The 24,765-nt window shown below is 35.0% G+C and overlaps 1 protein-coding gene across 2 annotated transcripts; it reads left to right on the plus strand.

Moving 5' to 3' along the window:
* The first annotated feature begins 13,499 nt into the window (after positions 1-13,499).
* Positions 13,500-24,765, plus strand: LOC126817944 (protein mono-ADP-ribosyltransferase PARP12). 2 transcript variants are annotated; one of them, XM_056100674.1, is made up of 6 exons: positions 13,500-15,254; positions 15,873-16,050; positions 16,752-16,960; positions 17,144-17,243; positions 18,429-18,562; positions 21,149-24,765. In XM_056100674.1, the coding sequence occupies exons 1-6, from the start codon at positions 13,750-13,752 to the stop codon at positions 21,567-21,569; spliced, it is 2,547 nt and encodes an 848-aa protein (XP_055956649.1). In that variant the 5' UTR covers positions 13,500-13,749; the 3' UTR covers positions 21,570-24,765. The 2 variants fall into 2 exon arrangements, with proteins under 2 accessions (XP_055956649.1, XP_055956650.1); XM_056100675.1 differs by lacking the exon at positions 18,429-18,562 and having other exon boundaries at positions 21,149-21,305.

Here is a 24,765-nt window from a genome sequence, read left to right on the forward strand (position 1 = left end):
GGAAATAACACGGTTCTGGAGAAAAATTAATATTTAAAAATAGCTGCCGGTTTACTGTTCCATGTAATTAAATTAATCATTAAAAATATAATCTACAATTTTTGTTTCAATTAAATAAGTTAATCTTAACAATAATATTAGGCTATTGCATTTTTTGATTTAAATAATTTAATCTTATCAGTTGAGGAAGAAAGAGTTGGTATTTCAATCTAATAAGGTGCCTATAAATTATATAATTATTCATCCAATTATGTAACATTAACATTGTCTGATCGCTTTATTTAATAATACATTTATTAATTTATCATAAAAGTATTGTTAATTAAAGATGCGTTTTTAAGTGTTAAACAGGCATGATGTAAGAGCTAAATCTGCTTATTGCAGGTCTTTCTTTGGGCCTTAATGTTATGTAAATTATCAATTAGACATTTATTAACATGAAAAGACCATAATCAACTCTCGATGCCATCTGATTGCTCAGATTTTAAATAGATTAGAACGGTATGGTGGTAAATTTTCAATATATTCAATTTGCATTATCTATTTTTGAAATGTTATAGTTAATAACGAGAACGACCAGCTCTTTATCTAAATCTTACATAATTCCCCTTCAAATTTATGTCTATTGTTATTGTTTTATTTTAATTTAGGATATAAAGAAATATATTTTGGTTCTCGCTTGGATGACGTGTTTTAATTATTTTTTTTTTAAAAAAACCCTAACAAAACAGTCTTGTTAATTACCCCGGTTACACGAAGTAACTCTGTAAAAAAATTTGACTAGATCTATAGGCTAATTTGTCAAGTATGCAAACAAGTTAAATGTTAATGACATGAATGATATTGGATACCGTAATCATATATTCATATAAACAACATGATGAGATAAATGTAGTGCCTTACAATTTTTAAAAACTCATCTGTTACAAACAAGTGATAACTTAGAGCTAAAGACTTCGTGTAGGTATGTTTTGCCAAGCGCTATGAACACAGTTTTTGCGCTATAGAAATGGACGTTCATTATATTTATTTATTTGGTTCTTCTGGAAAAATACATACATCTATTTAAACACCAAAAGTACTTGGCTGTACTGTTCAAAAGCTTATAGTTCCAAATTTTTAAACAAAACATCTTTCACATGATTTAATTAGCTATTTATTTTTATATCGAAGCCCGAAGAACAGGAAATCAAATTGGTGTGGCCAACATTGAAATATCAGATATCAAGGATGAAGTTGCCTTTATCAACTCTTGTAAATCTTTTAATGTACAGGATTCCTGGAAGAATCTATTTTAGAACAAAAATTCCTTTTCATTGATAACTAAAGCAATAATTCCTTTTTTATTTAATACTAATTGTGTTTTCTTTTTCCTTATATATAATTGTTATATCTACTGAAGCTAATTTAATTTCTCAACAAAGCCTAGATCAAAAAGACTATGAAATAATTGCTTACATTGTGGTGGATTTATATAAGTAAACTTTTTCCCAGTTGTGCAGGCTGAAAAAAAAGTATGTGTGTATTTTTTTTTTTGGGGTGGGGGGGGGGTCTGCATTTATAAAATTAACTAAATTAAATGACAGAGCATCAGAGGGACTTAAAATAAATAAATGGCCATTTTCTAAAATTATTAATTAGGCCTAGATTGGAAAAGAATTTTGTAGGGATATTTACATCTTTATCAACTAAAGTATACAAACAAAGCTGAATTTATTTAAAAAAAATGCACATTTGAATATAAACAAGATTTTTAAAACTGTTCTAACATACCATGCAATTGATAATAAAATGCAACATCTAATTTTATTAATCATACTATAGATAGGCCTATACCGTAGGCCTGTGTGTGGCACAGAGGTGCGGGTTAGTTAGCTCGCAATATAACCTTTTTCCTTCTGCAAATTAAATTGTAGAACATTTGAAGTATTAGAAAAATAAAAATAAAGGTGTTTGAAGTATTATCTCTATATCAAAAATATTTCCTAATTTTAGTGTAAATTGGTACGGTACAAGATTCATGAATGAAGAAAGGCATTTTTTGCCCATTTGTAACCTTTTTTCAACTTAACGTCACACAATAGCTATTTCATCTTTTGCAATAATCTAAAAATATTTTGGAAGGAGATATCTTGTTCTTTTTTTTCATATAATTTTTATATACGTGTTCATTTTATTAATTTCATAAACGTAAGTTTCAAAAATGTCAATCTCGCGTGTCACTGTGCGTACGTACTGTCGAAAGCTAGACCGGAAGTAAACAACCCCCCCCCCCTGCGCAAAAAAGTATGCGCACGAACCAGAACGCAACATCACGTAAAGGGCTAAAGACGAGTCGGCAATCATACGGTATTATCTATGATCTAATGTACCGAGATCAAAATTGATTGTCTCCATTGTGGTTATCGCCATTAAAGTAGTACGCATAATATTAATACGCAGTGATTTTTCTAATTTAGAGGGGTGTTATTGTCCAATAGACAGTGTCTAATCGACCAATCAAAACGCAAGATTCACTCTGAAGCATGTTACAATACAAGACATGACAATGTTACATTCTAAACAATAGCCTTCTTGCAGCCTTTAGGACTGTATAACCTGTACATAACGTCTAATCGCTTCTTCCAATGATTTTTCACAAAAATAACATCATCTACAATTCTCGATTTGACGTCGGCATATTGGCACTATTTTGTGCTTTGGTCGTGTCTATTTCAGATATACACAATCAATTTTGTTAATGTTTTTAGCGTGGGGATTGACTAAAAGTTAATTTATTTCAGTTCTAAACAAAAATTTAAAACTTTAACGCAATTTTAAAAAAAATAGCCAAATTCTGGCTGGGATTACTGAGCAAAATGGCTATTCAATGTGTACGTGCGAAAAAAAAAAGCCAGCTACCATTTAATTTTCGTACGTTAGTTACGTACGCCTATATGCTAGACCTTTTCTATGGCTAAACTTCCAAAGCAATTATTGTCAAAACAATCGAGGGAGAGAGAAAAGATAAAAAAAAAAAAGATAAATGGGATTTTACGCCCACTCGACACAAACTATAATTCGCTTGCACATAAGGTCTTTAGCTTTGGGAGGAAACCAGTGGACGAGGTTAGATGGCGACCCTATTCCTTGTCACGTACAAGCGGTGAATCGAAACCACGCCATTTGACTCAATGACAGAACTTATGATCTAAAGTGTATGCGTTAACCAATGCCCCGCCCCTCTTACCCAAAGAACAATAAAATTAAATAAATACTAGTATTTGTTACATGGTGAATCACATAAACCCAGAACATCATCTGACTATTGGGGCATTTGCCGTGGCCGAAGGCTATGCATTTCTATTTTATATATATATATATATATATATATATATATATATAAAACTTTTGGAAGACGACGGATGTATCGAATTGCTTGTTCCTTTATTTTGATATGTATACTTGGTTTAATGAAGTAACAATTACAATCGCTTTCGCCTCGTCGTCTCTGAATTATTAAAATTCAAATATATCTATTGACGTATTTATAACAGATGATTGCGTAAAGGTATCTTGTATTATTAATATAGAATGACATGGTATCAATCAGGGAAAGTTAAAGATACAGTACGTAAGATTTAGATAAAGAGCTGACAGTTCTCGCGATAATAGTCTAAACAAACATTATGCAAGGGGTAAATCTGCCTATTGCAGGTCTTTCTGGGGCTGAAATGTTATATAAACTATTAATTAGACATTGATTAACAAAACAAGACCATAATCAACTCGCGATGACATCGGATACTCAAGATTTTAACTAGATTAGAACGGTTCGCCATTTAAAAGTCTAATTTAAAAATGGGAAAGCGATCCTTAATCTCGAATATACCAGTGCCCTGGTTACCACAATGTGCACATCTTGTCAAAACAACAAACAGTGATAACTTTGCTCAGAATAAAGTAATTTGAATGAAATTATCAATATTTTCGTTTTACATTATCTATTTTTGAGCTATTATAGCAAGAATGGTCAGCTCTTTATCTAAATCTTACCCTAGGCCTACTCCTTGTCACGTACATCCGGGAAATCGAAACCGTACTGCAGTTGACACAATGATAGACCTTATGATACTCGCACGTGCTAACCATATGGCCATTCAACCCCCTAGCTCTTATATAATGTATCTTAAACCAGCATAACATCCTTTATACTCAGTTATTATAAAATCTCAATAAGTTTCACAACATTCAGCATGATTAAACATTAGCGATAAAATCTCAATACGTTTCACTACCTTCGGCATGATTTAATTTTAGCGATAAACGATCAATGTACATGGATGATAATTCGGCAGTCATTTGATTGTAACTTAAAAATTTCATTCAATGTCATGATATACATTTCCCCAACCCTTTCAAATGGTTCTGTCGCACAAATTAATAATTTATATATTTTGTTTGAAATGAAAGAAAGGTATTTTTACATCTACAAAAGAAATTGTGTTCGGTTTTTTTAAATGCAAGATAATGCTGGCATACGAATACAAAACACGCTGATGAATATTATATGACTTGAATTTATATTTTTGCTATGTAGCCTATTATTATCCTAAATTTTCATGTGGACGTACATTGCCGTCGCCCATGTCCGTCTGGACGTCCGTCCACAATTGTTTGTGGATACTCTACAGGTCACAATTCTTATCCGATTTTGACGAAACTTGAAATATAGGTTTATCTCCAAAAGATCTCGGTTGCTTTCGATATTGGCATGTATCGGACCGAAACTTCATGGATTATGGCCCCTGATTGTACGAAAAATCACGTTTTTAGCTTGTGGACCCTATAGAGGTCACAATTTTCTTCTGATTTTGATGAAACTTGAAATGTAAGTTTATAACCCAAAGATCTCGGTTCCTTTCGATATTTGCGCATATCGGATCGTAACTTCCTGAATTATGGCCTCTGATTGTGCGAAAAATCGCTTTTTGTTTAGCTTGTTCTCTATCCATCTCTTGCAAAATGTGGGCGTATCATGCTTGCAGCCGCTGGCGTAAAAAGATAATGTCCCGCAATATGATCAAGCAAAGGTGGTCACCCACCTTATAAGGTCCATGCTATAACACAGAAACTGAGATTTAACACAATGACATAATAATGACATAAAAAATACACGTAGGCTATGTTTTAGTTTTACTGATGTAATAATAAACAGATAGTGTTATGGCCGAAGGGATGACAAGCTTCTCCCGCAAATGGCTGTCACTGGTCGGAAAAAGGTTCGCAATTGACAAAAATATCCCAAAACAGTTTTGTTTTTAATGATCGGATACGTACCAGCCAGCCTACATAGAGCGATCGATAACCGCGTGCATGACTAGGCCCTGATTACATGCTGGGGTCCGGATACGGTGACGAAAGCCTCAAAAGGAACGAGGGCGCGAAGGCCGTGGTTTATCGTTTTTAAATTCGCGAATTTTTCGAAAAAAATGGACCGACAGCATCCGTTTCTAATCCTATACCCACGCCACCAGGTACCCACATTCGGAAAAGTCAGTGTATTATTTTTACTAATTTATACCCGCAATTTTTATTTTAAAAAGACAGTACTCGGCATACTTCCGGACCACTTTATAGGCACCGGGCCCCTGCAGAAAAAACTCAACAATTATCTTAATATCACAAAATCTAGCAGTGGCAATATCCCTTTAATCCATGTTAGACACTGTTTTTTGCTGCAAAATATTTTAAACTAGTGAGAAAAAAACCCACCAATTTCCTAAAGAGATGATTTTTTTTTTAAATTCTTGGGAAAATGTTGATTAAAGAGTGAAAATGTCAAGTTTAGACAAAATATGTTGCATTTGAAGATACATATAATCAAATTTGACCCGTTTTGTCTTCCATGCGGCATACATACAAAAAATTATTTATTTTAGCTCTTTATTATGCTATTCCGTGAAGTCCTACTTTTGATTTCGAATGAAGTCTTCTCAGAATAAGGAAACAAATAATACGAATTAGTACGATACGATCTGGTGTGTTAACAGTGACGTAGTCAGGAATTTGACAAGGAGGGATGGGTGGCTCGGTGACAGCAAAGACCCGAATAATAATTCGGTCCGACCAAATAGCTCATAAAGACCCAATACCACTCTTGTTGTAAATGAATATTATGTCCCAATCTTTATTCTGGTCAACAAATTGTACTATTTTACAATATTCCAATTAATTGATACAAATTTCATCTTAACACACCTAATTTAAAAAATTGGAAAAATTCAACTAAATGATTTGAAAAGCTTGACGTAAAGCTTTTCAAATGTGACTTGGATTTAAAAATATTTTTGAACCCTTTGGACAAGTAAAATAGGATTTAATGGATAATTTACACAACATGTAGGACACTAACACATCTAGTACTTTGAATAAGGCTATTTTTTATTTTCTGGAGCTGTCAAGTCAGCAAGAGTGTTATTGTCCCTTTAAAACATTTCTTTATAAATGTATGTCTATTATGTAGAAACCTATTAGCACTATACCTAAAATATAAAATTAATTGTATGGTTAAGGACGTGTCATGTTTAAAGAACACATCATTCCTTGTATTATGAACTGAAAGCAGCGCTCCCATATTTACACCTACATACGATTGTTTAATGTCTTTCACATTAAAATGCGTTCATAATTTATATTTATGCTCATTGAATTTTAATGAATACGTTTATACATGTATTTCAATGACAGTCGTTCCCTGTAGTGTTTTCTTATAGTCTTTGTTGTAATTTGATCAGTATCGGTCGGCTTCCACCGTGTTATATACATGTAATATATGAATTTCAAATTGTTTACGACCTGATTATCATACTGTATAACCTGAATCATATTATGGCTTACTGAAATGAAATGAAATGAAATGGGGTTTAACGTCCTACTGTTCTGCTCCTAACCTGGGCTAATGAAGACGGGCATACGCCATACAGTGTGCTATGAGGGAAATTTTGCCCGGACAGCGGCACTACGGCCTACTCTTATATCGAATTCCAACTGCCAAGGGATCTTTTACGTGCACGCCAATGTGTACACGGGACCTCGGTTTTTCGTCCCATCCGAACGACTAGACAGCTTTCCTTGTCAGCCCCTCCGTCCTGCATCACTGACAAGGGAGAACCACGCCGGAAAATCTGGATGAACTTTCTCGGCCAATGCAGGGATCGAACACCCGACCTCCAATTTTTTACTATCAGATTATATCAGGTAGTTGTAAATACAGTTAAGAGGCGACCCCATTTTGCACATGGCAAACCTCATCAAGGCCGTAAAGTATGTGATAACCGCGATATAATAATATGCTTTATGGTAAGCAGGCCGTGAGAGGGGAGGGGGACGCTGGAACACTTGTTCAGGGGCCCGGAGCCTAGAGGGGTCCGGTATGCCGCGTAAAGTTTTAAAAAAAATTGTTGGTGTAAATTCATAAAAAAAAAATATACTGTTACTTGATCGTATTACAATGTTTTGAGAAGGATTTGAAGCAAAATTATGACAAATTAATTAGTTTGAATATGTGTTTAGTCCTATTATAATACCATAAATCACCCAGTTTGTACACAGGAATGTATCTTTAAATAGGCATAGGTACATGTACTATTGGATTGCTATGATAATATTAAACAAAGTCTCAGATACCGTACGTCCAATTAAATGGCATGGGTGCTAAATATTTAATAAAAGATTTTTTATTGACTCATCTTCAACAGGTAAACACAATATCAATATGCATTGCACATCGTCATAACATCACCACAATATTCATAAAATTTAGGTTACCGGTACAATAATTTACATACCTGTAATTAATTAAGAAATAGATAGATATGGTATATCAAGGTTGTGGACCCTCTAGAGACCACAGTTTTTATCCAATTTGGATGAAACTTTAAATATATGTTTTTATCATTAAGATCTTGGTTCCTTTTGATAATTATTAACATTAGTGTTACTTTGCTCTTATTTTTTGAAAAAAATTTCACAAGTTGATTTCCTTTATTTTGTTAATGTAGAATGGTAACGAACTGCTCTTTTCATTTTCTTTGTTTTATTTGTTTCGTTTGAATTTGATTTATCTGTTTAGTTTTTGATTGTTTAATTTTTGTTAATGAAGTTGATTCTTTTAAACTTCGTTTTTATTTTTGAACTCTACTTGGTGTAGGTGTTCATCAGGTAATACCTCGACTGAGTTCAATATTGAGATTAGCCGGTTGATTTGTTGGTTATAAACCTTTGAATAATAGCGCCTAACAGGCAGCTGTGTTTAATTATGTTCTCCTGATTTTGATTGTTTCTGTGTGTTTGAAGTATATGTTTGTGATATGCGCTTAGAAACACTTCACGTGTAATGAAGCGCTATATAAATCGAACAATAATAATAATAATAATAAAATCGTGCATGAAGGATGGCGCAGTTAAAATTGTCAAATTTGACCCGTTTCGTCTTTCATGGCATAGGGTAGTCTATACATAAAAACTTAATCTATAATTTATGCTATATAAAATAACAGCACGCTAGTTCAACCTTCTGTGAATTTACTTTCTATTTCGAAGTGTGTTTTCTGCGAATAAGGAAGAACATTTCCAATGGATTAGTTTTATTATAATTGATCTAGACGTATATGTTTGCTGGATCATACAGTCGCCAATGCATAATTTTGAGACCGACTGCACTAATTTTGAGGATGACGCGGTGAAAATGATTAAATTTTACCCGTTTCGACTTCCATAATAATGCGTTATAGCATGTTGATACGGAAATAAGTAGGCCACGTTCATCTTTTCTGCAATATAAAATACATTGAACGGTCGACGTAATCAGTTTTTTATGGTGGCTGATAGTGGCCATGTTAAATCTCGCCCTTTTCATAGCGCGACAACACGACATCACGACAGTATTGACGCAATCATACGACACTTAACTCTGTCGTATCATCGTGTTATTTTTATCGTAACGTCGAGATGTCGACTTATTGTCCTAGTCTCTTTCTACAAGTCACAAAAATACAGCTGTACTCATTACATCAGATACATATAAATAGATACATATAAATAAGACTCGTCAAAAGAGATAATAGGAAAACGTTGATTCGTTTTCTAAAAAAAAATTAAACATTTTGCGCCCAAAATTGAATTATATTTGGTATTACATTCAAAAAATCTAGAATCATAATAGCAGGACAAAAGTGAGTCAGCTATGTTAATTCCTTGAATAAGAAGTGGTGTCGGTAGGTATCGAACAAGTATGCATTGCCTCGTGTACGACACCCACCAATACTTATAGATTACTGAAGCGATAGTTTAGAAGCGATTTCAGAAGATTTCCAATTTATTTTATTAGAGTGGGAAGGGGATTATATAAAACCTCAAATCAGACCACATAAAATCACCGCATTGGTGTAGCACGCCATCCCAATAAGTGCAGGGGAGGTTTTTTATGAGGTGAAGAAAGCGATTTGCAGCTGTTATTGACCTTATCGCATATTCATCCGTTTGGCATCGCTAATGGGATCGGGGCCTAGATGATTAAAAATAGGCCCAATATTGCCTTCAGCTATGAACACACTCCGAAAGTCCCCTACGCACCCCCCCCCCCTCTTATTTTGTTTAACAAATAATTTCGGAATCAATAAAATGGTAGGTCCCTATCAATGATGTTTGACACGACTGGAAATTAATGTGTCTAAAATTGATTAAACAACATAGGGTAGTAAATATTACATTTTGAATCCGTATCAATGATACATTTAGGGTAGTAAATATTACATTTTGAATCCGTGTCAATGATACATTTACTCAAAATGTTTCTTCCAATGGATCACCATTTAACTTGAAAACAAGGGAAGCAGCCGATCGAAGAAAAAAAGATTTTAAAAAACAAGTTTCAATATGATAGTAGTGGTTAGGTCATGCATTTACATCTGTGGGTGTCATCCTTTCTTTGAAAGTAATGATTGTGCCAGATTTGAACAAAGTCCATCTAGATTCGCGGCCTGTAGGTAAAGTGTTGACAGATAAAACGTAAAAAAAAAACATTTTTTACATTTGATCTGTCAACACTCTACCTACAGGCCGCGAATCTAGATGGAATTAATTTGTTCAAATTTGGCACAATCATTACTTTCAAAGAAAGGATGGCACTCTCGGAGGTAAATGCATGACCGAAGCACTACTGTCACATTGAAACCTGTTTTTTTTTTTTTAAAAATCTGTTTTCTTCGATCGACTGTTTCCCTTGTTTCAAGTTAAATGATGATCTATTGGAAAGAACGTATTGAGTAAATCTACGCTATCACTAATACGGATTCAATATGTAATATTTCTCATTACTACCTATGTTGTTTAATCAATGTTATACATGTTATTTTCCAGTCGTATCAAACATCATTGATACCATTTTATTGATTCTGAAATTATTTGTAAAACAAAATAAGAGACGTGGGGGACGGGGGGGGGGGCGTATGAGGCTTTCATAGTGTGTAATCATCTAGGCCACGATCCATTGTTTTTGGTGCTTGATATTTTGCGGGGGAGTCGCAGTGTCTAGGCAGGTAAGACGTTGGTTCGGTAACCCGAAAGCTGGGTGTTCGATCCCTTCATTGGACGAGAAAGTTCATCCAGATTTTCCGACGAGGTCTTGTCAGTTGTGCTGGACAGAGGGCCTGGCACGTAAAATATCCCTTGGTAGTTGGAATTCGATATAATGGTAGGCCATAGTGCGCTGTCCTGGCAAAATTTCGCTCATAGTATGGCGTATGCCCGTCTTCAATATGACAGTAGTGGTTCGGTCATGTATTTACACCCGAGAGTATCATCCTTTCAGAGGATCGCGTGGCTACGTGGGCAAGACGCTGGCTAGCTAGCCTGGAGGTCGGGTGTTCGATCCCACACTGATCAGAAGTGAATATTCGCTAGGCCTCTGATAAGGATGACATCGATGCGACTTAATGAGTCCCCAATATTAACATTATTCCTCCGACAAATTTAATTCTAAAACATTTTTTTTTATGTATTAGAAAAATAAATAAAGACATTTGAAGTATTTGTAGGTAAAAAATATTTCCTATGTAGCGTAAATGGGTATTAAAATGAGTAAAAGGCATCATTCTACCCGAAGCAGTTACGTCTTATATAAACAATGCACGCGCCATTGGTCCAATGATTGACACCGCGTGACGTGATTGCATGTGTTGAAAACAGTCATCTTTTACAGAGATATTAGACGACTTTTTTCACAGATTGGTTCGATCCCTGCATTGGCCGACAAAATTCCCCCTTGTCAGTGATGCAGTACGGAGGGCCTGACAATGACAACTGTCTAGTCGTTCGGATGGGACGAAACACCGAGGTCCCGTGGACACATTGGCGTGCACGTAAAAGACCCCTTGGCAGTTGGATTTCGATATAAGAGCGGGCCGTAGCGCCGCTTCCCGGGCAAAATTCCCTCATAGCACACTGTCTTTGAAAGTAATGATTATGCCAAATTTGAACATCTAGTTCCGCAGTCTGTAGTTATACCAGAGGTTTGACAGATAACACCTTAAAAAAAACAGATCTATGAAAATATATTTTCTAAACCTTTTTTAATTTTGAAATTCTATTGTTTTCACGTGTGATAAGTGTTTTAGCGAATAGTTGTAGAAAGGGTCTTGTAGATGAAGACTATGACGCATGTGCAGTTTTAAACTTCCGAGACGACAAGTCGACAAGTCGATGATACGACAGTTTGGTTTTGTCGTATCATCGACTTGTCGACTTGTCGTGTCGGAAGTTTGAAACTGCACATGCGCTATAGTCTTAATCTACAAGACCCTTTCTGTAACTATGTATTCGCTGAAACACTTAGCACACGCGAAAACAATATTATTTCAAAATTAAAAGAGTTTAAGAAATATATTTTTATAGGTCTGGTTTTTTCTTTGTTTTTTTTTACGTTTGATCTGTCAACACTCTACCTATAGGCCGCGAATGTAAACTGACTTTGTTCAAATTTGGCACAATCATTACTTTCAAAGAAAGCATGACACTCTCGAATGTAAATGCATGACCGAATCACTACTGTCATATTGAAATGTGTGTGTTTTTAAATCTTTTTCTTCGATCGCTGCTTTCCTTGTTTCATGTTAAATGATGATCCATTGGAAGGAACATATTGAGTAAATGTACGTTATCACTGATACGGATTCAATATGTAATAATATTTCTCATGTTTAATCAATTTTTGACATATTATTTTCCAGTTGTATCAAACATCATTGATACCATTTTATTGATTCTGGAATCATTTGTAAAACTAAATAAGAGACGTGGGGGGGGGGGGGTATGAGGCTTTTAGAGTGTGTTCATAGTTGAAGATATTACTGGGCCTATTTTTACTCATCTAGGCCCCATTCCCATTAGTGATGTCAAACGGATGCAAGCCTATATGCGATAAGGTCAATAACGGCTGCGAATCGTTTTCTCCACCTCATAAAAAAACTCCTGCATCTATTTGGGTGACGGGGGGGGGGGGGTGTATGAGGCTTTTAGAGTGTGTTCATAGTTGAAGATATTACTGGGCCTATTTTTACTCATCTAGGCCTCAATCCCATTAGTGATGTCAATGGGAGAGAGAGAGAGAGAGAGAGAGAGGGTTTAACGTCCACTCGACACAAATTAGGTCATTTCGGGACTAACATATGGTTTAATTTTATTTCAATAAATCGTTTGCGCGTAGGGGTCTTTAGCAGTGGGAGGAAACCGGAGGACCCGGAGAAAACCCACGAGGTTTGACAGGCGACCCTACACCTTGTCACGTACAACCGGGGATTCAAAACCACGCCAGTTGACTCAATGACAGGCTGCGAATCGTTTTCTCCACCTCATTCAAAAAAACTCCTGCAACTATTGGGGTGACGTGCTGCACTATGATAATGCTGTGATTTTAAAGAATGTGACCCGATTTGGTTTTTTTACAATCCCCTTCCCACCCTGTCTTCTGAAATCACTTTTAAACTATAGCTCCAGTCATCTATAAATATTGGTGGGTGTCGTACAGATGGCAATGAATGCTTACTTGTTCGATACCTCCCGACACCACTTTTTCTTCAAGGAATTAACTTAGCTAACTCACTTTGGTCCTGCTATTGTAATTCTAGATTTTTTTAATATAATACCAAATATAATTCACTAGTGGACACAAAATGTTTCATTATTTTGAGAAAACAAATAATTAATCAACGTTTTCCTACTATCTCTTTTATATTTATCAAATCTACTACTTAGGCCTATATATGATGTAATGAGTACAGCTGTATTTTTGTGACTTGTAGAAAGAGACTAGGACAATAAGTCGACATCTCGACGTTACGATAAAAATAACACGATGATACGACAGAATTTAGTGTCGTATGATTGCGTCAATACTGTCGTGATGTCGTGTTGTCGCGTTATGAAAAGGGCGAGATTTAAAATGGCCACTATCAGCCACCATAGTTTTTAGCCCTATTCCGTGAATTTAACTTTCGATTTCACAGGGTGTTTTCGGTGAATAAGGTGGACTATTCGATTGGTTTAGTTTTATCATATGGATCTGGACGCATATGTGGGCCTCACAATACGGAATACATTAACCAATCTTTTTAAAGAAAACTGACAAACCTTGGAGATAATTTAGCAGTAAGTGTGTATATGTTAACTATAGGACACTCGAGCTTGATACTATAGTAGATATTACGTATAATGATGGCCTATTCTAGTAATAATTCTTATGTGAAACATATTGTGATGAGTATTGTACGATATGGCAATATGGATGATAATCGAGTGTTTATCGACACAGAGAAACTAAGAAATATGATAGGACAAACAGAACGATCAAATTTTATCGCAATTCTTCGGTCAAACCTGCAACGCTTTCGTGTATCTTCTGACTGCAGAGATGTTGATTTGGTCGTTCAGGCAAAAATATGTCCCGATTTTTCTTCTGGTTGTAACGATATCTATTGTCAAATGTTTCATATTTGCAAATTTTACTTGTTATCAGATATGTGTCAAGCGACATCGTGCAGATTTGGACATAATATGCATGATGGAGGACACAACGAAAATTTGCTGAGATCTTTGGATCTTGAACTTTTATCAGATGGGGAGCTTAGAGGTTTATTTCGGCTTAGATCAAACAGAACGGAATGGACCACCCCTAGAATTTGCTTCTTTTATAACGATGACGGGTGCAAGAGTATGGATAATACTTGCAAAATGCTTCACATTTGCCGAAATTATATTTACGGCACCTGTAGACGTGGGGATGAATGTGATAAAAGCCACGACGTCCAACATTTACAGGGAGTTTTGAGAAAATATGGCCTCGATACTAGACGAACCCCACAGGACATTTTAATGAATTTAAGAAGTTTGTATCAAATGTTTGGTAAAAGAAAAAAGAACAAGGCTACCGTCGCAGACCCTCTAATACTGCAAAATGGCCCCAAAAATCGAGCCGCCCCAAAACAGAATTCGCGATCTTTATCAAGACAACGTGAAAACCAAACAAGGAATAGGTATGTTGGCATCACAGACCAACAAAATGAAGTCAGGAATGGGTCTGTTAACTTTGCCGGCCCCCTAATGGCAATACAACATAATGCAGCAATGATAAATCCTATTGGCATCATAGATCCCCATATAGCACAAACTGCAACAAAAGATGGAATTTACACTAGGCAAGCCCCAAAGATAGCTCCACGACGTTCACTACAACGTGGATATAATGAAGCAATGATAAGACCTATTGGCATCACGGACCCCCAAATACAACAAAATGAAGCAAGGAAATTAAATATCCCAACCGGCATCGCAGGCCCCCTACTACCACATTATGAAGCAAAGAATAGACCTATTGGCACCGCAGGCACCCAGATACCACATGCTGAAATAACCGGTGGAGTTGAAAACAAGCAAGCCCTTAAAATAGCCCCGCGACTTTCACGACAGCGAGAACAAAAACCAAAGAATAATCCACAGGGAAAATCTGTTGAAGTTCCAAACATTTGTCTATTTCATTTACGCGGGAAATGTTGGTATAAGAAATGTAAAAACGTTCACAGTCGTATGTTGTACCAGTGGCAGTATGAAGATAACCATGGTAAATGGCAGGTTTTTGCAGAAGAAACTAATATTGATATTGAGAGGAACTATTGTTCACCTGATATTAAAGAGGAGCATTATTACAAAACAACAGAAGGGTAATTATCATATTTATTTAATCGTTCTAAGTCCGACTGTTGTCTGGTGGCTCTGATGGTGACTTTATCCAAACTATTGTTTCTGTATAAGTAGAGACCAGTGTTGTGTACGCGGTAGCATAATAGTTACCTTATCAATGACAAACTATAAAACATCATTAATTGGGGAGTTAACACAACATTTGCACCCTTTCGTAATGAAGATTGCTTGTTAAAGTCTTATGGTTAGCTTTGCATCACTTTTCATTCCCTAATTATAGGAATGAAACCTATCAAAAGTTAGAATTGCAAACTATCGCGTTCATTTCCACTTCATCGAACAATATATAAACCCTTTTGATTTTCTGTAATTTTTTGTCAAACCGAAATGAAAGAAATTTTGAATGGGGTTATTGATCGCCCTCAAACCGTCTACAAATTATATGGAGTTGTCCAGAGCTAGTTTTTACAATCCTTGTGTGATTATTTATAATCCCCTGACCGCCTGATGGAGAAACGTTTACGTGAAAAGCAGAGCTGACAACAAAATTGCTTTTGAGAATGTATCTAACATTTGTACTGTAGGTTTGATATCCGGTATTAAATTATTATTATTTATAATAAAACCATTACATGTAGATCTACACGCACTATAAAGAGAATTGATTTTACCAACTTTGAGAAAAGTGATCCCAAGATCCGTCGATTATCAACACTGAGCTTTACCAGCGACACTAGTAACCTTGATCTTCCGTTTACCACAAAATGGATATGGTACTGGAAATCAGAAGATAGTTGGATTCCTTATGGGGAACAAGTAAGTTAAACATTTTAACATGTGGATATTATGTAGGAACATACGAGTGGTATCCAATGTCGGGACGCATTACAAATTAGCGGATTGGTTTCTAACCTCACTTGACAATTGGAATTTATTATTACATAACCATCCAATGTTAACTTGTTTATTACTGACATAGATTTAAAGGAGCAAAGCCATTTTGTGGTAGTCTCAGATTGGTTCGATTTGATTTGACAAGACAATACTGTCAAGAGAGGGGAGAAGGTGATCATAATTCCTATAAATTATCCTAATTCCTTTGTAAAGGTTTTGCAATAAAACATGTTTAAACAAAAAAAGAGTTAAGATTATGTACAAAATTTGAGATGAATCTATCAATTTGATAAATAGACAGTTTTATTCCCATTTTATTTTCCATATGTTTTGATCTTGAGTAATCGGCAAACACAAAAGGGTCACATTTAATACTTAGCTTCTAAGTCTAAATTGTAACGGCTTATGTCTTAGGAAAATTAAATACGACTTGATGATAAAGAATGATGGAATATCAAAATGCTGTTTCTTCATTACAGAATCGACATTAATGTATCAAAAGAAAGAAAATATGACAAAGTAAATAGAATTATATAAACTGACCACTGAAGTAAAAATTTAATGTTATGTAATGTTATAAATATAACTAAATTTTTTATTTTGGACCGAAACATTTTTTTCAGGATGGCATTGGTTACAAGGCTAGTATAACATCCACAGAGATTGAGAAGAGTTACCTAAATGACACTGATGTTACTGTAGAATTCAAAACCTTAGCCAATGCATATCTAATTAAATTCTTTGGTATGGTCCAAGTAAATAAAGACATAGGTACGGAACGGAAACTTGCTAGAAGACCGGAATTTGTGGATAAGGCTGTTCTCAAACAGAGGTATATGTATTATTTGCTTTCACATGTTTATAATTCAACGACAATTTGCCCGGTCCACGCGTGGATGTTGTCTGTTGAATATGACTTTATATAACCTAAATTTTCAAAATGAAAAGATTCTTATCATTACAATACAAAGATATCGATAGATTATTAGTAAAATAATGTTTTTCAATAATTTAGAAAAGATAAAGTCAAACTCATAAAGGAGGCTGAGAAACTTGCCACACCATCGACATGGGAATTCTCTGGTGATGTTTCCTCACATTTTCGAATGACACGGGTAAGTACTGTAACATTATTCTTGGATCCGCCCATTCACTCTTTAAGGCAGATTTATTAGGTTATTTTTCTGTACGAGTAATCACAGGCATGCTCCTGTCATCGAAGCATTTCCATTGTTCTACTGGTATAGGCGGCATTGAGTATCATGTCTATGCTTTTTCTAAAATTAATATTAGACCACTGCTAAACTACAGAAGTTTCTTATAATGGATGTCTTCCAATATGCTAAAACTGAATGACGACAAAACAGAACTAATTAATGGTCTTTTGTCCAACACACAGTTTGGAGATGTGACCATTGTCAACTGGTGTGAAGACCACATCAAGCCATAACTATAACTAATATCGTGTGAATCGGACCACTGTCACAGAAGGCATCTCCCCAAATTACGGATAATTCAAGAAACTGAAAGACTCTTTCATCATTCCTATGCTAATGAACCTCCCCACTGGTATCGTTCCGTTCTACTGTACTAATCCCCGGGTCCATTCACGGGGTATTCACGATTCATATTATTTGCCCTTAATGATTTTATTTGTCACGTAGGTTGTTTCTACGAACAAATTACCTACCAGTCTTAGCATCATTGTTTATGTTCACCACAATAGTACGTTCGATTATGAGAAATTTTGCAAGGAATTTATTAACAAAGAAATGACATGCACACAAAAAGATGCCCTAAAGTATTTCGACAAATTTTTCAGCAATGATCCGGTAATTTTAGTTTCAGCAAAATGCGAGTTACCTGCCTTCGCCCCAATAGCTTATTTATCGAATTTTTTGTTGTCTGTCTGTCGATAAAAATAGCACAATTACCGAGGGCGTATGATTTGACTACGTGACTCCCCCGTGAATGGAACCAGGGATTAGTGGATCGTAGAAGCGAACGTTACAACTGAGGATGGCGAAAACTGCATCTTCATACTCAGTGGTTTCACAGCAACCAACAACTATATCTCTTGGATCAAATACTTTTCATTCAAAGTACAGCTTCAATTTTATGAAAGTATTTTTCCTTTCTGAAAATCCTGATCTTTTAAATTGCTGTGGGTGGAAGCGAGAAACCATTCTCTTGGTCCAGGGACAGGGACAGGGCCCTAGAGCTGTGTCATCCCATAAACTGGCCAGCGAAATAGCGATTGTTTTAATGAATAATATTATGTCATCACGTTTCTTATTTAGCTTTTAACATGCAGTGATGAATATACAGAAATTAGAGATAAATTTTTATTAGATATATCTCAATCAGAAGAAAAATTTGTAGTACGATCTATTGATAGAATTGAAAACGTAGAGCTTTGGAGGGCATTCCTTGAGTAAGTATAGATTCATAATATATAGCATCCCCAGTGGTATCATTCCGTTCTACTCCACTAACCCCTGGGGAAACTTAGGATGATCTATAGGTCGTAGATCTATTTTTACACAACTTTCCACAAATCAGTCCAAGAGGAGCCAAGGTAAAGGTAAATGAATAAGCTGTCGATTAATGTATGATGTAACTAATTGCGTTTAGTTTGTTAAATGTTGAAAACGAGATACAAAATAGCATACTTCCCTCTTAACAGTATCAAGAATACATAGTATAATTCCCTATTTCTAACATTATCAATAATATAAGTATAATTCCATATATCTAATGTTATCAAGTATACATTGTATACTTCACTATCTATAATGGTATTAGGAATATAGTATACTTCGCCATCTCTAACAATACCAAGAATACAAGTATTCTTCACTATCTCTAATGGTATCAAGAATATGTAGTATACTTCACCATTTCTAATAGTATCTAGAATATACTATACTTCACTACCCCTAATGGTATCACCAAATAGTGTATTTCACTCTCTTTAATAGTATCAAGAATACAGAGTATACTTCACTATCTCTAATGGTATCAAGAATACATATAGGAAAGCTTAGCTTTATATTGATCCCAACGAAAACATTTTAGGCTTGTTTTGAAAGTCGTTATATTAATCTTGTAAAATCCCATAGTGTATTCGAAATAAAATATTGTTTAAACAGAGGGAATAAATACCTCATTATTTTGCATGAACATACTCAATGATTTGTAAACTTAAACCATTCATACAAAATGCATTAGTTAGAGACTTGGGTCTACAAGGGTTAATGATAAATATAATTGTACGGTTATTTCGGTTCAATTAAATTACCAAGTAACACAATATCATGTGTTATATTAACGCGTTTGGATTAAAGCAGCTCAGTCTCTAACTCAATATCATCAAACGTCTTCCGCATTGAAAACACGAATTATTTGTCAATTTAAATCAGCATTGGTGTGTGATCTTACCGGGAAAAGATGGGCTTCTGATATCCAATATAAACATATTGGTACACGAATCGTGTACCATAGTGCGTTTTAATGCCATTTGTAACAAGGTACTTGAAGAACGAGGCTAGACATATTCCACAAGTCATGTCAAACTGTGACGCCATATTCTTACCTGGAGAGCATGCGCAATAGACTGGAATAACCAGACGCTAGAGATTGCCATTCGATTGAGACTTAATCGGGCGTATTTCGCCGAACATAACTGATTTGAAATAGAGTAAAAAACGGAAACGATTGAATGTAAATCAGTTTATATACATTCAGATTACATTATTATATGCATTTCGACCCATTTCTAGGTCCCAAATATTAGCGATTTAGCTCCTTTAAATATATCACAGAAATAGGTTTTGTGACTGTATCGGCATTGTATTATAACAATAATTGAAATATGATATTAGAAAATTATGGGATAATATAACAACTATGTATCAAATTATAACAAAAAATATAGACGGCTACGCCTTACCTATCATCATAAATTAATTATAAAGTGGGGCATCAGTGTAAACGGGGTAATAACACCATTATTAATTAATACTTCTAGATGCAATAGTTTACACGGCCATGCACACATATATTATATCATAGCGTGTGTTTAAAGTACAGAATACAATTATGGATGCATTATGTAAGAGCCAAATCTGCCAATTGCAGGTCTTTTTTTTTTTTGGGGGGGGGGGCTTCAAATGCTATTTAAATTATTAAACATACATTATGCAAGAGCTAAATCTGCCTATTACAGGTCCTTCTTTAGGCCCGAAATTGTTAATAAGACATTAATTAACTTATCCAGACCATAATCAACTTGATGTCATCGCTACCCTGCGATGTTTATTGGATTAGGTTCCGATTTGCTGTTCGACTTCCATTCATGATTTAATTATGAAATGGATAATCGAGACTATGCATTTTATCGTACTGGCTTTAGTAATGATGATCGAGGCTAGGCCGAAAATTCAATCGCTAAAATCTTGGTTCAGAGTGAATCAATTAACTGACATTTTATTACAACGAAGATTATTGTTGTAAACGTAAGCAATGACGCTTTGACTGGTATGTAAACTGTTTGTTTTTTATTGGTTCGAAGAATCAACCTACGATCAAGGGCAGATAAACGGAATTCGTGAAAACCCCGTTAATGAAACCTGGAATTAGTGGAGTAGACTGGAACCATAACGTATTGCCTCATTTGTTAAATATCAAATAGCAATCTACTTTGATCATAACACTTTAAAGAAAAAAAACCCCGAAATATATCAAGTAACAAGAATATTTGTGCAACAAAAAATTGTTATAGCTATGTGAACTCCTTAAATGTTAAGTGGTAGTACATGTTTTGGAAATAATAACCTGCTTCATAGATATACATTGGACGATAGCCTGGACCTGGATTTGAGGAGCCGAAAAAAAGGTCCGCGTCGAAGCCAACAGTAGCATCACCAGCAGGTACTCATAGAGGAATTTCCTTTACTACTACCATAGCCCCATTTCTGCCTCTACAGTCAACAATAATTTTTTTTTATTCTATCAACAGAGCCAAGGCTGCACTTAACAGAAAATTGAAACGGCCAATAGAAGACATACGATTGTATCACGGTACTGACAATAATATAGCAGATGCTATAGCTAGACAGGGATTTGATTGTCGTTTAGCAGGAAACAGAGTTGGTACCTTGTTTGGTAAAGGGGGTTACTTCGCCAAAACGTCACTTTTGTCAAACAGATACTGCAACAACGACGACAAGGAGAGGAAGATGTTTGTTGTCAGGGCCCTGTTAGGTGATAGCATCACGGGACATCGAAGTTTTGCCCGACCACCCTTAAAGGATCCGTCTAACCCATCAAGTGATCTGTATGATTCTTGTGTAGATAATGAGCATAACCCTATGATTTTTGTTTTATTTAATAACAACCAGGTATACCCTGAATATATAATCACATATAGGCCAATTTAAAACACAGTTACAGGTAAGCCAAAACTGACCGTAAAATTGAATAATTTGCACGTTAAAATATCCCCTTTATATCAGAATTACTTTCAGCCCATTGTATGTCAATGTCTTTCTAATATTTTCTTAATTAATCGGGGAATTTACACATTATAGGATAGAGAAATTATTAAAATATTGATATAAAATAATCACATATGGACGATTAATATAAGGCTGGGGATATTTGCCACATGTGGTAAGACAATTCGGAGACTATTTGCCACGTGGCAAATCTCCGTACCGCAATTATCAACCGTACCGCAATTGTCAACCGTTACCCGATTTTTATGAAACTTACAGATCAAGATAATAATAATATATCAGAGTAGCCAAAATTTCGACCACTTCCGGTCAGCAGTTTCCGAGACATCGGATTGCCACACATTACATGTGGCACGACTGCAGGCAGCAATTACCAACCAATTTCAATGAAACTTGCAGATTATAATTACATTTATAATATCTCAGAGTAGGCAAACTTTCGATCACTTCTGGTTAGCAGTTTCCGAGATATCAGGTTACCACACATTTCGTGTGGCACGACTGCAGACCGCAATAATTATCAACCGATATCCACGAAATTTACAGAATATGATCACATTAATAATATCTCAGAGTAGCCAGAATTTCGATCATTTCCGGATAGCGGTTTCCGGGATATCAGGTTACCACACATTTCACATGGCACGACTGCAGACCGTAATTATCAACCGATATCCATGAAACTTACAGAATATGATAACATTAATAATATCTCAGAGAAGCCAACATTTCGACCACTTCCGGATAGCGCTTTCCGGGATATCCGGTTACCACACATTTCACATGGCACGACTGCAGACCGCAATTACCAACCGATTTCAATGAAACTTAAATATTATGATTACGTTAATAATATCTTAGAGTAGGGAAAGTTTCGGCCACTTCCGGATATCGTTTTCCGGGATATCAGGTTACCACACATTTCATGCGGCACGGCTACAGAAATAAAATGGGATTTAACGTCCTACTGTTCTGCTCCTAAACTGGGCTAATGAAGACGGCACGACTACAGACGGCAATTATTATTATCAACCGATTTCAATGAAACTTGGAGATTATAATTACGTTAATAATATCTCAGAGTAGCCAAAATTTCGACCACCTCCGGTTAGCAGTTTCCGAGATATCAGGTTACTACACATTTCATGTGGCACGACTGCAGACCGCAATATTATCAACCGATATCCATGAAATTTACAGAATAAGATAACATTAATAATATCTCAGAGTAGCTAAAATTTCGACCACTCCCGTTTAGCTATTTTCGAGATATCAGGTTGCCACACATTTCATTGAAACTTCCCGAATATGATAACATTAATAATATCGCAGAGTAGCCAAAATTTGGACCACTTCCGGATAGCGGTTTCCGAGATACCAGGTTACCACACATTTCATGTGGTAATTGCGGTCTGCAGTCGTAAGGCTATTTTGAAATTCTTGCTAAAAACATGTGGCAAATAGCCACTGCGTTAATATAATTTGGCTCTAACTTCTTATTTGTAGGACAATGTTGTGGGTTTTTTAAAATGAAAATTTAGTTAGCCTGTGGACACTAAAGACGCTGAATATAATTAATTTAGATATAGTCAATAATATACGGTGAAATTATTATTATGCAGTTGGAAGATTGTTGATGAAAGGTTATGATGGTGTTGGAAACAAGGACACATATTAAGTACTCGTGTAAAATATTCATTCGAGGGGGCTAATAATTGCTCGAGTATAAAATAATTACTCATATTGACAGAAAGTAATCGAATTAAAGGACAATATTGGTGTCAGTCATTATCACATATGTGATAGAACTGGTTAAACACTAATAATTCCTTCGAAGACCAAAAGTTGTTGTGCGAGACTGTGAGAGGATATCTGACAATTTATCAAAAGAATTGACTGCCACTAGATAAGAGAATACGAAAGAAAAACAGAAAAAGTCCGTGCATTACCATGTTTTTATAAGGTATAGAATGAATAAAAATGAGGGAATGTACGGACTATTTCTATTTTTCTCGTGTTCTCTTATCTAATGACATTCAATTACTTTATTGAATTGTCAGATATCATCTTACAGTCCCATATGACAACTTTTGGTCTTCGAAGGAATTATTAGTGAGCAGAAATTCGGCCGTGTATCTGATATCACTCGTCATTTCAGTCAGTTATATAGAGGGATAACTCGTGTTTTCCTTTGGCGTTCGTCACTTCCGATTCGTGACACCTGTATTGCTCATCTATCGTAGCAATGACCTCTGTGTTAAACTTATATTTGGAATGTGTTTAACCAGTTCTATCACATATGTGATGATGACTGACACCAATATTGTTATTTAAGAATATGTTGGTGGTAAATGAAACACATTCTATGATTGTGTAGAGTTAACTTTCTGTTCCTAGTTTTACTTTTAAAGAGCTAAACAGTTTTTAAAACTTGCTTGAATTTGTTAAAACTTTCTCAGTGGGATTTGTTAGCATTGATTTTAGAGTTAAAATATGCTACTTTGCTGCTGGTAGAAGTATAGCAGTTGTATATTTCTTATTACTTTATATATTTTTCTTTACCAATTATTATTAGACCTATACATAAGTGTATTGTGTAATATATATTATATATGCATAGCCACGATATTGATCGTCGGGTGCTTTTAAGGTCTTTGCATGTCGGTAAAAATATAATTTCGATTTGCTGTGATTTTAATATGCAGTGTATATATACAAAACAAGAATTCATATTAGATTGTTTGCAAAATTTGAGACATATCTTCCAATGACACCTTGATATTTGCTTTATATTGTTACCGTAAATGGTTAAATAAGTTTTGATAATTTTTTTCATTTGTTTATTATGTAAATGTTTATTTTCTTAAATTTCTGCTATAATTGTGATGGTTATGGGTTTGTTTTGTATATATATATATAATTAATCGAAAATACTTTGTTTCTTTGTAAAAGAAAACCCCAATAAACAAACAAATTCTATAATGTTATTATTGTTATATCAAAAACAAGTTGTAATATTAAAATTTGGAATATTTTGTACGTGGGGAATTTATAAGATTTTACAATTATAGCACATTTACTTTAAATCGTAACAATAAAAGGGTAAATAAATAAATAA

Source organism: Patella vulgata, chromosome 4 (assembly GCF_932274485.2).
Source record: "Patella vulgata chromosome 4, xgPatVulg1.2, whole genome shotgun sequence".
NCBI classification, from domain to species: domain Eukaryota; kingdom Metazoa; phylum Mollusca; class Gastropoda; family Patellidae; genus Patella; species Patella vulgata.

Bases quoted from the DNA above. Each gene is read 5' to 3' on its own strand.
- LOC126817944 (XM_056100674.1), top strand. From the start codon at position 13,750: ATGATGGCCTATTCTAGTAATAATTCTTATGTGAAACATATTGTGATG. The intron at 15,255-15,872 runs GTAATTATCATA...CATTACATGTAG, and splicing joins TATTACAAAACAACAGAAGG to ATCTACACGCACTATAAAGA. The intron at 18,563-21,148 runs GTAAGTATAGAT...TTCTATCAACAG, and splicing joins CTTTGGAGGGCATTCCTTGA to AGCCAAGGCTGCACTTAACA.